Source organism: Buceros rhinoceros, unplaced genomic scaffold (genome assembly GCF_000710305.1).
Source record: "Buceros rhinoceros silvestris isolate BGI_N320 unplaced genomic scaffold, ASM71030v1 scaffold605, whole genome shotgun sequence".
Lineage (NCBI taxonomy): Eukaryota > Metazoa > Chordata > Aves > Bucerotiformes > Bucerotidae > Buceros > Buceros rhinoceros.
This window is the reverse complement of record NW_010411000.1, coordinates 148,903-163,993: the sequence shown is the minus strand read 5'-3', so window position 1 is coordinate 163,993 and position 15,091 is coordinate 148,903. Positions and strand designations below refer to the sequence as shown.

Here is a 15,091-nt window from a genome sequence, read left to right as displayed (position 1 = left end):
AAAAAGTTTTTTTTTTTTTTTTTTCTAAAAAAAAAAAAAAAAAAAAGAGCCCTGGGTTACTGAAAGACTTCAATAACTGTGATGCCAACATTACTGATACATTCCTACTGCAGCTGTCTTTCTAGAGTCTCAGGTGACTTGGACAATCACTACTCTCTTGAAAACTTTGCCATGTAAACTGCTCTTTCAGCTTCTGCACCCGGCCGTTTCTCTGATACAAACTGTAGAAGTCACCGGAAATGAAGCCAGATCTGACTCAAAACACAGAGGTTCCACTCCTACATGAGGTCACCTGATTCTGATTTTTAACCCCATGTAGCCAAATATAATAGTCTTTTAGATGCAGCTACTTGAAGGTATTATAGTTCCATTAAGTCCGACCTTTTAAATCCTTAAGCCTATGTCTGTGGGGCACTGCATGTCTAAGTGGGACTCACAGTAGCTGACTTTATTAATTCGAAAATTAGCAGCCCAATTTAGGCTGTAATCATCTGAGAGACAGAGGTATTCACAGCGAGTGATTCATCCTCTCCTCAGAAAGGAGCCACCGATATACGGGATGAATCATGCGCTGGAAGTTCCTGTCTCTACTCATCTCAGAGGGAGCGTTGCTAAGATTAGCTAACGTAGTTCAGGCCGTTACAATTAAAGGTAATGAATCAGGCCTTCTATTTTCCCATCTGGCAAATTGGGGATACCAGGAATTTTACCCTCCCAGGGGTGATGTGAGGACAATCCGGGGAGGGATTCTCAGGACTATCCTTTCAGAAGCTGGAGAGTAACTTTTCTCAGCTACAGGCAAGTCATATTGCTTCCACATTTCAGCTCTCGACAATTTGAGATTTGCCTCAACATCACTCACAGAGAAAACAGAAAAGAATGAGTGAAAGAAAGAAACACCTCCCAAATGAAGCTCAGGCACTGCTTCCTACCCTCCTTACAACCACCTAGAAATTAGTTTCAGTTACAGCAAGGTGCTTGTTTTATCGGATCAGGCACCTTTACACACTGATAATCGCTCTGTGCTGCGCCCACGCCTACTTGCCAACCCACACTGCATGACCACAGCCAGAGTCTCAATGCGATGCATCCGTGACAAAACCTTTGTATCAGACTGCGTCATCAGCCAGCAATCTCTGGTTTAGGGGACCTCGTGAATGCCAGCCAGGCCTGCTCCTGACGGTGGTTGTTTTATATGATGCTGCGGGATGTTCAGGATCAACTCATCCTGTTGAAGCCCACTGTAAAAATGTGATTGATTGCCTTAGAACAGGACTCCAGCCCGTATTTCCTTTAAGTCAGGTGAAATTGGAAGAGGGTAAGCACGGAATTGAGAGACCAAGGCTGAAGTTTTAAGCCTGAAGTTTTTCAGTTAGACTCTGAGACCAATAGTGAGAAATCTCAAGTGTGCAATATTTTGATTTTGGTAGCAATAGAAAGAGCTCCAGCTGATCTGACTTTCAGATTGTGTCTGCTTGAATTTCAGGTATGTTCTCTCACGAGATAAGGTGAGAGAAAGCCAAGTGCATATGTGAGAGTTGATGTGTTCAAGGAGAAGAGGAAAACAATACAATCCTCCCTTTGCAGAGCTACAGGTCCTGATGTGGCTCTTCCTGCATGTGAATTAGTGGGAAAGCCACGGTCCCATTACAGAAGATCAACCATGTGATATTTTGTGTGTATTCCTTTGTTTAGAGACACTTTTTTTTCAGGGTGTGACAGAGATTGGGATGGTCTAACCTGCTGGCCCAGAGCCACTTTTGGGGAAGTGGTTAAAGTTCCTTGTCCAAGATTTTTTGAAGAAATCACCAATATCCACGGCAAGACTTTTTTCGTATTAATTTTATCTTATTCGTTCTAATTAATATATTTTAAAAAATAGATTTTAGTAGTTAAAGATTCAATGACTTGCAGATTGTACTGATTCACAATGCTCTCTTACATCACTTGACATACAGTGATTATGAGGATACACCTCTCGGCTTATGGTCAATATTTGGCACTTCCGTTTTGTGTTATTCTGTACCGAACTGTCTGGTCTTTTTGGTGGTCTAAAAAATATGGGTAATCGCCCTATGTTGCTAAAGTTATAAAGGAGTGTAAGTATGTCATAGAAAGGACTTCTTGAGGTCATCAAGTCCTATCCTCCAGTCAGAGCAGGACCAAATTAAAAAATCGTATCTAACTTTGCAGGTAGATGGGGTGGCTCAGGGCTTTGTCTGCAAGCATAAGTTATGATGTAAATGCAGGATGCACTGTGTAACTTGATTTCCTCTGTGTAAGGATTGGATTTGCAGAATGAATTTCCTATATGAAGTGTAGTCATTCCACAGCATCTTGAAATGAATAGGAACTCCCTGTCTCAACTTTTCAAATTATAAATATATAGAATTTTATAACTCCATAGCTACCCTTGCTGAGCTTGATGACGCCTGTAAATGCCTAACCAAGAATCCAAGTAGGAATAAGGTTGTTGTTTCTCACTGAAACTTAAAGAACAACCCCACCCTCCTCCCCCCAATTAATTCTCTGATGTATTTTACCATTAAAGGCTTCCTTCAAAGAAACTGTACACAGGAGGCATCTTGGTCAGAACCATTCCCACCATACACTGTTGCCTGTGGATTTGATGAAGGTTCCAGTAAAGGGCCGGAGGATCAGGTGAGTTTTTAATTTCCTGCTTGTTGACATCTCCAGAGCAACCTCTTCTGAATGTACTGCGTAGCTGAATGCTCCCACACATCTGAGCCCTGACAGAATCCAGTAATTACCCATTTTCTGTGCTGAGCTCAAACCTTTTAGGCCTATTTAGAGTCTGTTTAACAAATTAGGCTTAATAAGAGTGCCAGGGAGTTGTAGGTAGACCTTTCCTCTCTATACAATTGTCTTATTGATGAGTGAACACACGATTAGTTCACTGCACCTGCTTCACTAGGACTTTGGTTCTCTGACAGAGGTAGTTTGAACCCTCATCATGCAGCCATCTCCCAAGAAACCTCTACCAACCTGTCTGGGGAGAATTATTCAGTGAAAATTCCTTTGGATCCCTCCTGTTCTTTATTTTCCAGGATTTCTCCAAATCAGAGAAAAAAGTTTTCACAGCTTTACTAGCGTGGTGGCCAATGCTCATCTTCAGAAGGGAACTCTTGGATGCCATTGAGTATTTTATCTCAGGTGTTCAATAGAGTGGGAAGTGAACCTCTATTTTTCCTATCTGATGATCATCATTGGTACTCAGTTAGGCTCCACTAAAATTTCTTTTCCACCCACATCTTCACATGATTTAAATTTCCTTGTTCCCGATCATTGTACTTGGCCACAGTACAGGAACACTTCACACCTCAATCATGGTGACAGTGTCTCAGAGGTGAACTTTACCTCCTGGCTGAAGGTTGTTGGTTAACAGAGATGTACTTGCTGCCTCTGCCTTGCTAAATGGGACAGTTCCAGCCAGAGAGAATAGGGGTGTCTCCATCCCCCCACAGACAGCCTGTGTCGGACAAGGCTCATACATCTCACACGAATGCAAGAGGGAGTACGTCACTGCCGCCTCCTCCTGTTGTGGTATTTTGATAGAAGCAATGAAAGAAAAGACTAACTCATATAGCTCATTGTGAGCATGTAGACATGACTCACCAGTGGACAAAGGTCATTTGTCACTGGCCAAAGTAAGACACAGAAAGGGGAAGACATCACTAACACTCTGGGTGTTATCTGGAGTAAACCTTTTGGTTCTCCAGGCCTGCAAGCTCAGACACAGGGGTACTAATTCAGGTATCCGAATCTTTAGGAAGTGCAGACACAATTGGCTTCAGCCGTTTGGCTCCATGGACTCAGAAACTCAAGCGCAGCTGTAACAGGCAGTGTAGACATCTGGAGCTCAACTCCCCACCTAAAGTAAGAATATTTGTACTTTACAGAAAGATAAAAAAACTTCTGGGAAAATGCTGGAAACCACGCAAACGGTTCAGAAGGGATATCAGACTCGCAGGGTGGCATGTATCCTGGGACCAGCTGTCACAGCAGGGCTCTCACCCACTCAGCTAAACTCAGACTCTCCAGGGTGGCTTTCTCCAAGCTGCCCCTGGCTTATGCTAAGCCAGGCACAGTTGGTAGCTGGCCTAGGCTGAAATCAAGCAAAGGATTGTATTTACATTTTAACATCACGGAAGATTTCAGGGCAGAGCTCACATCTCGCTGTGTCTGTGTTTAGTTTGCTATTCCAGTCAAACCCGCAAGGTCTGTAAAGGAAGATAAGATCCACCAGCTCTACTGCATTGTAAACACAGGGAAGTGAGTAAGAACAGCCCCGCTTTTATTTTAAGAGAAACACTTTGTATTTTGTATCTGCTCTGAGGATTTATGATGTTGTCTGCATATAGTGTTGGGTTTTTTAGCTACCCTCCAAGAACAGAAAAAATGTATTGAAATACTTACAATCTAAACATGAAGAACATATTGTCTAATTTTCACCCGTGTTTTGAAATCCTGTATACAAGATTAGGACTATTGCAGACACACCAGGATGATTCCTAGGTTGTCAGTGTTCTGTGATTTATTTATGGATCTGCTTAAAACTGCTAATCAGTTGTCTCAGTCCAGGATCATTGCTTTTAGACAAACAGTTCGGATCAGTTAAAGAACAAAGTGTCCATTACATTTGCAAGGAGGAAATTTGCCTGGATTCAGAGAACTCAGTTTCTTGGGATTTTAAATAATTAGCTGATCTTGTAGTGATTCAGAATAAAATTTGCATAGATAAAGCAATGTAGAAATGCTTCATTTTCCTTAGGAGATAGGATGTTTAAATGCAAAACAAATGAACAAATAAAAAATAATTATATTACAGTATATGGAACTGAATTATCTGTTTCTCCAAAGAATTAAAGACAGTGAGGTTATTTTCTTGGTTTTAAATCTCTTACCTCTACAATATGATGTGACTGTTTCACAGTGGTTCAGTTTCCTCACCTGAAAAATGCCAGTTTTATTTCTCTTTTGGCTACAGCTGTTTATGAAAACCAATACTTACCAAATCTGGCCCAGGTCTAAAGTGATGGACTCACAAACCACCCATTGGCAGGATTCAGTGCCCCGGAGTCTTCACGCGCCTATAGGAGAAAATGTAGTTACTTCACAAAGTCAGCGTGTTCCTGCTGACCGTGCTCAAAGGGGTCACTATCGCAGCTGAGCCTGTGGGCTGTGAAACCTGTCTGGTGTGAAAGATTAAATAGGATCAAAAAGAAAAAAAGGTGTCGTAGCGGTGGAGGAAAAGCCTGAAGCAGACCTCAAGCACACAAAGCGGCGCCTAGGTGGTGGGACTGACTAGTCAGGGAAAATGCGTTTAGAGAAATAAGCAGACCAGCATGCATGCTGCATAACCACCAGCATTGCTCTATGTTCTCTTTTTCTCATAGAAATCATATTATTCTGCATTTTGGCGTGTCTACACTGCTGGCTATGCAGCATCAGTGACTTCACTCATTACAGCTCTAATTATCTTTGCTGCCTTCAGGTAAAAATAAATTGGTCTCTTTTTCAGGATGTGTTAAGACAGCCTCCTCCTAATTCCTCTCAAACCCTCTGTGTTTTCATTTTGTGGTATTTTGCTATTATTTTCACATCCTTCTAGACGTAAGACCGTTGATGGCAAGGGGTCCTTCTTCATTCACGTAACATTTCCCTGCAGATGTTAAAACAATAAAGCTGGCTGGGGAGCCTGTCTTAGCCTTTTTGATGACACCATTCAGTGGAAATGCTCCAACCTCTTATCACAGTTAAGAGAAGATAACTATTTCTCCAGCGCATAGCAGGACATACGCTGCAGAAACGGTGTCTCACGAAGCAGTGGTAATTTTAAACTGTCCATTTCCTTCACGAAAGACATTATTTCCATAACTGGAGTTATAAAAAGAGACTGAAAAAATTTAAATGTCATGTTTTATGATGTTGGATATTAGGAAACGGATCCTGGTTTTGATTAGTTCCAATGCACTTGGACAAAAGCCTTTATTTTACCCTGAAAACGGGAGTGCCGAGCAGAGAAGCAGCTTCCTAACTGGAGTGGGTTTGCAGCCTCAGCAGTTGCATCACTTATAGAGAGACCCAGGACCAAGGGTCCGGTGTGTCCAAGCCTTGAAAGGTTTGGACAGAGACTGATATGTCCCAATCTTGAAAGAGATTCTTGGGCTCGAGGTCAAACCTTGGACAGGGCAATATATGGAAATGCAGTCTAGGGTAGGGAGCTACTTCTCTGACATCCACTCAGTGTTCTCTTCTCCTCTAGCCACAAAGAGGCTGAGAGGATGTTTGCAAGCTTGTTAAAAAAAAAAAAACAACCAGAACCAAACAAACCACCCCAAACCAAAAACAAAACCCACAACTATTTAGAGTAATTAAAAGCCATTATTGCAACACAGCCCAAGAGCCCCAGAGTTACTTTGTGCTTCTGGCCCTTCCTTTAAACATGTGATGATTCGAGGACCATTATACTAATGCTTTTATTAGCTTAAACAGATAATAACTGCTTTGCTCCCTTGTGATTAGCTCCCTCTCAAATAGTGACAGAGCCTTCACTTACTTTGGAAGGTGTCTGAAGCCACCTTGAATTCCTGTCTGAGTTTTGATGAGACCATGTGAAATTTCTCCTGAAGTACAATTTTTATTTTCTCTTTCCATGTCAGAAAATTCCACTGTACACGGAATTACATCCATATGCACCTGTTCGCCTCCTTTATCCTGAGAGCAATTGCTGTTTTCACCAAAGATGCTATTTTGTTTGCAGATGAAACCATGGACCACTGCCTCATGTCAACGGTATTAAACCTCCCCTCTCTCTCTTATCCTTGTTTTAATTCTTGACCTGTAGAAAACATGGAGATTTCTTAATACCATTTCTCTTGAGTTTGCTGGAACGGAAATCTTAAACAATACTACGCAAACCCAAAGACCAAGAGTTACGGCTACATTCAGCTTTGCTATATAAGGTACAGGTCTACTCTGTATAAGGTACCGTCGACTCTAAAGAAGCTGTAACAGTTTCTATGAGTAAAGAATTTCATCTGTAAGAGAACATCAGTGTTCCTCTTTTTAAAAACTGAAGCAAAGTCAATTGAACTGATGGAATCCCAAACCTACAGAAGTCTCATAGTAATTCCCTCATTCTTGAGAGATAACATTGAATTTTGCCTACACTTGTAGAGAAACCAGACCCGATGAAGAATGAACCTAATAGCTTTTTCTTCCTCCGCATTTCCAGGTGGCTTGTAAGGCTGCTGTGGCATTCTTCCAGTTCAGTATTTTAGCCAATTTCTTCTGGCTTCTTATAGAAGGGATATACCTGCAAACGCTGCTTTTGCTGACCTTTGTTTCGGACAAGCAGTATGTGCGGTGGTTCATATTTACTGGCTGGGGTTAGTACTCTTCTCCTCTCTGTGTTATTTAGTAGTTCCATTCACCTTCAGAACTAGGTTGAATATTTTCTGTGAGATAAAAGGTGCCTACCAGTGGTGCCACCTTTCTGATGAAAGCTGCCCGTTCACCCCGTACATCCAAACCATCCATCTGCTCTGTCTTTCTCTGTATCTTGTTGGATATTAAACTGTTCACAGCTTCGAAGGAGTTGGCAGGATGGGTTGCTAGAAGCACTATGATAAGTCCACTTGAAAGACTCCAGCACTCATCTTTATGATGGGAATGAAATTCATGCAACTCCAATAATTTACAAGTTCGCCATCTAATCTAAACCCTCTCTGCAGGTTTCTTCTGCAGTCAGTAGAGAGAGGTACGTGTGACATGATGGTCATTAATCCAGTCCTCCACTGCCTTCCTCCACTGACTAAAGAAGTTTGGGTGATTAACCTGAAGTTGACAGTTTGCTTTTAGTTTGCAGAATTAGACAGATTAATCTTAAATCATGTGAGTTCAGGCCTAGGAATCAAACAACGCAGGGTTTTTTTTCAGAGAAATTCTGGATTTAAGGGATCTTTCGAGTTTATACAGCAATTACAATTATCTCTGTCAGAATATATGCACATAACATAAAATTTCATCTTCAAATTCTCAGGGGTTTTTTAAATGTAATTACATTCTAGAAGTCTGAATTTTATAAAAGGGATGTTGATTTGGAGCTATTCTAATTATGATTGCCTGAAACTCGATACTTGGACCTTGATTAATCACAGCTAAGTTGAGATAACAGAGCAATCACCTCAATTAATAAGGCTGTAACCCTCATCTTCTATAATCGAGGGACAGTGGGAGAAATCTCAGGGGCAACTCAGGTTTTAGGCCAAATGGATGTAAATATTTCTCTTCATTAATTAAAAAGACAGCTTGAACTGAGTATGGTCCCAGCTTAAAGGCCTTGAACAAAGGTCTAAAATTAGGAAAGGCATGTTCTGGGCCTTTCCTACAGTTCTCAAATCATACAGGAAGACATTATCTGTATTTCAATAGATTTCAGTGAAAATGTCACCTGCTTCAGATCAGAGTCCCTTTTGTGGCAGCTTTGGAAGTCACTCAGTCTTTCAAAATTCAATTCCACAGAAGGAGAACAAAAGCAATTGCTTGTTTATTGGCCTGTTTGGGGGAAAACAAAAAGGAAATAACCATTCAGTCATAAATGTAGAAGGAAACCAGTGATAAAGCAAGGCTAGAAATCACCAGCTCCTGGATTTAGCTAAATTTTCATGGAACGTTTATCAATGGACGGGTCTAGGTTGATGAGTAGAGGCTCCTCAGGACAAAAACGTGAACTCTTACCAATAGTGTACAAGGAGTTGTGTATTGGCCGGAATTCACAAGATAAAAGAGCTGCAGCTAAATAAGTGATTCCTCCAGCTTTCCAAGTGCTTGTGATTCATATCCAAAACTTCAAGTAATTCTTAGCTCTTATTTTTTTAAACAGTTTTCTCCTTTGTTTTCATCTCATTCTCTTATTTTTTTTCTTTCCCTGAAATGCAAGTTATTTCTTTCATCATAAAGTTATTTAAAGTTGTCTGACCCATTGTTTGACCTTTAATGTTCATCCAAGCACCTTCTTGGAATAAAGTTTCTATGGGACACAGTATTCAAAACAATTACATTTTGTTCTGTGTTGATTCGTCCAGGAGCTCCCACTGCTGTGATGTTTGCTTGGGTCCTCACAAGAATCCTTCAACAAAATACTGGGTAAGTCAGAGCTTTGATACAGAAGACAATCTGATTTTGTATTAATTTTTAATTTTCTGGTGGGGAAAAAAATTAGATATAAAAGGCAGAAACGCAAAAAATATTCGTTTGGAAGTTGTGCCTGATTTTTACGCTTCATACGCAAGTGAGAAAATAGTTTTGATTTTGTATTAATTTTTAATTTTCTGGTGGGTAAAAAAATTAGATATAAAAGGCAGAAACACAAAAAATACTCGTTTGGAAGTTGTGCCTGATTTTTACACTTCATACGCAAGTGAGAAAATAGTTTAAAGTCTTTTTTCAGATTTTGGTATGTGTGTATGGACTAATAAAACTTGGAAATTTCATATTGAAATTTCATTTAGTTTCTTCACGCCAAGTCCTTGAAATAATTATATTTCTAGAAAATCGCTGCTGCTGTATAAAATCAGCCATAAATTACCGATCCTAATCTCAAACAAACAAACAAACCCATTATGTCCTGATAAATAGTTTCTTTTTTTATTTCCATTCTGATTCTTTTTAATTATTATTTTCTTTTTATCCTTTAATATAAGAGCCAGGTATAAAACAGACGGTTGTTTACTAAAAGCTGTCCTGAAAGCCTTAGGTCATTTCACATGGACAAACAGTTGGAAAGATACCGTTTTACACCTACCTGCTCAGGACTGAGATTAATGATGTAGAAGCAGTAAGTTCTGTGGCCCCCCACATTTGGCACGCCCTGTTTTCCTTCATTTACATTTCTGGAGAACATCTGCAACAGAAGTTCTCCATTGTAATGTTTCGTAAGTGGAATTGGTCTACCTTTCCACATCACGTGGGAAAAGGTAGACCTTTGTGTAGCCAGGAGAGGTGCAAGGAAGATTTCATTTTTCCACCTTTCCCACTACTCCTTTTCCAAGGAATTGTTTGGTTTATCAGTGGGATCTGTAGCAGAAGAATGTGGCTCAAGATACTCCAGTTACAGAAAGAGTTCAGAGGAAGGTGGGAAACAGGAACAAGAGCAATGACGAGTTCTCACAGAGGGGGCTGAAATGAGTCTGACCTTCAGGTGCTCTTCCAGCAAAGTGCCTGCCTGCATAGTTTACTTCTTTGATGTATTTTATATGTGTCCACTTTAAGACGAGATTAATTGTGTCCTGCTGTATCGATCTCCTTTGACTGCAAAGGCAATGTCGTCGAATAGCTGCGATGCAGACTACACAGTCAGATGAATCTCATCGCAGACCCTCCATTCATTGGGTAGTTCTTCTAATACTAGATATATAAACAAACTAGAGTATCAGAACCACTCACCTTTTACCTCATAGCCTAGTGAATGGGAAACCAAGTGCTTCAGATGCAGCTGGTCTGAACTTCCGTTGCTCACATTGCAAAGGTACGCTCAGACTGGGGTGAGTCACCATCTGTTACCTTTATTGTTACCAGCACAAAACTGGAAGAGAAAATATAGAAAGAGGGAGCAAAATGTAACCTAACATACACGGCGCTTGACTGGAGGGAGTTAAACTGGACTGTTGTTGACGTTAAACGCATGAACAGCCTAACAACAGGGATGGATAACCCATTCTGCTCTCTCCCTTCAGGGTACCCTTACTAGGGCTCTGGATTTTTCTTGCCTATTTCCCCATGACCCCGAAGTCATTCCATTCATGGACAGTAGTTTAGTCTCTGATCTGTACTCTGTAGAACAGTCACTTTTTCAAAAGAAGAGCAGAACGAAGCCTGAAAATACGAATGTGTGTTTCTTTACTCTGGTTCCCACACCCTTGCCTCTTCCGGAGTAAACTTTCCTTAGATTGGGCTGCACAGAAACTTTCAGCGAGGTATCAGAGTTCCGGTTCTGGCAGGAGCATTTAAATAGTGGCTTAAAACTTGGTGTCCATCACTTTCTCCTTCTGAAACAGAAATACTTTCATGTGTTGTGGAAAGCTCACACGGGACAGATGACATGACTGGTTTTGTTTGCTGTTTCAGATGCTGGGATGATGATGAAAATGGCGTGGTGTTATGGATCATCAAAGGCCCCATTCTGCTGACTGTATTAGTATGTCTTTTCATTTTGTCTTGAGTCTCTTGGGAAATGTGGAAGCTAAGTTAGTGTCTCCTTTCAGTAAGCAATAGCACATGCTTTGCTATTGAACTGCAAACAGCTTGGAATTATTGTGTAGCGCGTGGGTTTGTGGTTGTTGGTTTTGTCGGGCTTTTTCCCCTCAAAATAACCTTAATCACAACCTAAAGGGTAAACCCTATATTTTCTGGAGTCGTGCTAGGACTTATTGGAACCACCTTTAGCCCTACATTCCACATGCCACAGTCATGGTCTGTCTCTGTAAGTCATTTCTGAGGAGAGGCAGCCCCTACCGGCAGGATTCTCAGATCACGTGCAGCTGGTTTAATAGAAGAGATACATATAGATCATGTTATCCGGTACGTTTTTAAAATGGGTTCTTAGGATGTCAATTTGCCTTATGCCCAGATTTATTCCACCGAAATGTAGGGAGGAAACGGTATGTCATTTAGGTCTGTATCTGTTATAATTCCTGTCAGTGAAGGGAACGGGGCAGGGGGTTGTTTGGAGCAGGTAAGAGCCGTTGGGTGATGACAGTAAGTACAAGGAGTTAATACTAGACATAAAATGATACTGAGAGATGCAGGTCTACATTAACTCAACAGAATTTTCAGCATATCTTTATGTATAACTATATATTGGTGGGAAAATTTAATGCTATTCTAATGCTATGGATTTGATGTGAGAGCAGGTCTGCACTGATTGATGGCAGTGCAATTCCTCTGACTGGGGATTTTTATTTAATTGCTATCAACTGAAGATACATCCTGATCTGTAGTAAGTTTACAGATTTTGTCTTGTCTTTTCAGATTAACTTTATTATATTTATTAATGTGATCAGAATTCTAGTCCATAAATTGAAATCTCAAGAGGGAGGAGGGAGCCATTCAAGCCACTTTGTGTAAGTGTTTCTGGGTCTCTTGATACCGACTTGTTCGAGCTGCTGTAAGAGATGTTTTATGGGCAGCAGCACAGAGTGTTCTACTCCTTCCTGGTAGAAAGAGAAATGCCCAGAAGAATTAGCAATGTCAAGTCTCATTTTCATCCCAAATATCACACCTCTTTTTTTTTCTTCAGGGGGAGAAGGGTAGGGTGGGTGTGTTGGGGACAATGAGAAAACTTGACTTTAAGGTATTACAATCCCCAAAGGACCCAGCTTAGAAGTAACACTCAATGAGTGAACACAAGAGTAAACACTCAATGTCTGGTAATTCATCCACCTTGCTTCCAGTCTGTTCTACACAAAGGGCCACAGAAGAAAGGTGTGGGTAATTTCCTTTAAATCCTTAGCAGTAACATGATGCTGGTGTTCTGAACCTAGTCCTTCCTCTTTGTGATCCTCTTCACAACCAATGGGGAACTCATCAGTGCAGTCAGAGGACTCTGGTGAGCCATTTAACTCATCCTAAGGTACTGAGGTATGTCTGTTAATTATGGCAGAGGACCTAGTGTAAACCTGCGCCCTTCTGGAGAGAGCTGAAAGCCAAGAATATCCTAGGACATCACCAGTGGCTTTCACCACACTGATTCAGCAACTGAATCAAGTCCTACGGACAGGGAAGATTAGACCTCTGCCGACAGTTCTGGAAGTTGAGACACCTCTGTCGGGGATACCTACATGTGACTGAGATGAGTCTCAGGAGAGCAGAACAGAGTACTTGGTTTGGTGTCCCTGTTTTTCATGCATACCAGGGAGAAGAACCCTGAAAAGTCCATCCAGAAAACTTACATGTTGATTTGCTCATCTTTGTTCACCAAGTGTTGACAGTGGAAGTGATGGGAAGTAATCTTCCATAACTTTGTTGGATGTAGTTTCTCCCATTATGGAGTTGTTCTCTACAAATCCGTACCAAATTTCTTCGGAAAATTTGTTCCAACATATAATTGCTGTCACTAATACCATATTTCTAACAGTGCTTTTTTTTTTTTTTTTTTTTTTTTTTTTTTTTTTTTTTTTTTTTAATTCTTTACCAGGAGGCTTGCTAAATCCACATTACTTTTAATCCCCCTCTTTGGAGTGCATTACATCGTGTTTGCGTTTTTCCCAGAAAGCACTGGTCTGGAAGCTCGCCTTTATATTGAGCTGGGTTTGGGTTCTTTTCAGGTAAGCTGGACAAAATGTTTGTCAATTGGAAGAGGTTTGGTCTGAAACACCACGCCCTCAGGAGTTTTGCAGTTCAGGCTGGGTACTAGAGTAGGTGTTAATGATGTGTCTAAATTCCACACACATTCCATCTTACTCTTCCATGAGCTCTTTCTGTTGTTCATTCCCTTATCTTATTATTTGAAATCTCACATTACTTTCGAGTTCTGACTCTGACTTTATATTAATAATCACATAAAAATTACAGTATCTACCTTTGTTGAATAACAATGCCGGAGTGCCATGAAGATGAGTCTATGGATTAAGGTGAACTGATTGAAACTAATTCCACATATAACAAAGGTGATGATAAGGGGAATGAGAAAACAAGGATTGTATATCACAGCCTGTCTTGTCCTTGCCCTTCAGCAGTAGGGAATACATAATTTTAATTCTTCTTTGTTTCTTTTATTTTGCCATAGATCTATTCAGAACAATATCATGAATTTGAGAGGGCCAAGGCCTAGACACAGCATCATTTGTAATAAATGGCTGAAGTCTTCTCCCTTCCCCTTTCCCCTGTACCCCCGGGGTACAGAACAGCTTGTCCATGTTGATAAGTGCTGAAAACGATCCCTTTTCCACGCTTACCTCCCAATGATGGCCAGAGACTGGGAAAACACTTGTTGGCCCAAGCCAAAGCTGCGTCATGGACCGTGTTGACAGTTTAACATAGAGAAGCAAAGCCCAGTACTCAGGGCTGTGCCTGGTCCAGTTTACTAACGCAGATGTAGTCTAGCACTGTCCAGTGTTTGCCAGTGTCAGCAGGGTCTGTGTAGTGGCTTGGCTCCGGTAGACTCACACTCCCCCAAACAATGTCTGTCTGTAGTTCTGGGAGACGATGAACCCAAGACCTTTCCCAATAGGTCGTTGGCTGAACCCAGCCATCCGTTCGTGAGCGAAAGATGCAAAACAAGAGCAGGTCCTCATGCAGTTTATTCACTACTGTAAATATCGACCAGAACAAGACAGAGGTCCCTTCTACCTTATCTGAGGGAGAGCTTGTTCCTAGGGTATAGTACCAATAAGCTAGTCCTTAGTGTCTCCATACAAGGGCAGTAATAGACATAGTGAGTGTAGTGTGTTGACAGACCACTGAGGAACTTTATCCTATTATGAAAACCCAATAAATAGTGCAGCATCACCTAAATTCCAATGGAACATAATGTATTTTTTACTGTTTTACTCAAATTTTAAATGAAATCTGATGTGTTTCTCTGATTCTGTACTTTGAATTCTGATGGGTGGCTTTTTTGTTCCCTACCCTCCCTGTCCTAGGGTTTTGTTGTCGCTCTTCTATATTGCTTCTCAAATGCAGAGGTGAGTATCAAGTACATAAGATAATCAAAACCTTTCAAACTCATGAGCCTCTCTTGTTTTCAATTTTTTTTTCCTATTTCCAGGACCGAGCTGTGCTTTGATCTGCTCCTGAAAGTATGAAATGCCCGTGTCTCTTTTTTCCCTTGGTACCTTTGTTGACTTTATTCGTATTCGTACTGTTCTGACAGGGCACAACACAAGCTTTGAAGCAATGACCCTTTACAAACAGTTGGTGACTTTCCTGACAGGGGACATTTTTCTGCTTTATGACTGAGAGCTATCACGATGACTTCTCAATGGAAACCATGTTACACTCATTTTCTTTAGGTTTATTTTCTGCCAGCAAGTTTTCTTTCCCTTTCCCTTTCCCTTTCCCTTCCCCT

At 40.9% G+C, this 15,091-nt stretch overlaps 1 protein-coding gene across 1 annotated transcript in view; it reads left to right on the top strand.

Annotated features, from left to right (window-relative positions):
• The window catches only part of LOC104493178 (vasoactive intestinal polypeptide receptor-like), an 18,705-nt gene that overhangs the window by 1,861 nt on the left and 1,753 nt on the right, over positions 1 to 15,091 (top strand). The window contains exons 2-11 of the mRNA XM_010135810.1: positions 1,713 to 1,820; positions 2,552 to 2,661; positions 5,418 to 5,515; positions 6,684 to 6,816; positions 7,259 to 7,412; positions 9,111 to 9,171; positions 11,152 to 11,221; positions 12,055 to 12,146; positions 13,220 to 13,349; positions 14,667 to 14,708. Of these exons, the coding sequence (XP_010134112.1) occupies positions 6,715 to 6,816; positions 7,259 to 7,412; positions 9,111 to 9,171; positions 11,152 to 11,221; positions 12,055 to 12,146; positions 13,220 to 13,349; positions 14,667 to 14,708 (651 nt within the window). The 5' untranslated portion in view covers positions 1,713 to 1,820; positions 2,552 to 2,661; positions 5,418 to 5,515; positions 6,684 to 6,714. The remainder of the gene's footprint in view (positions 1 to 1,712; positions 1,821 to 2,551; positions 2,662 to 5,417; positions 5,516 to 6,683; positions 6,817 to 7,258; positions 7,413 to 9,110; positions 9,172 to 11,151; positions 11,222 to 12,054; positions 12,147 to 13,219; positions 13,350 to 14,666; positions 14,709 to 15,091) is intronic.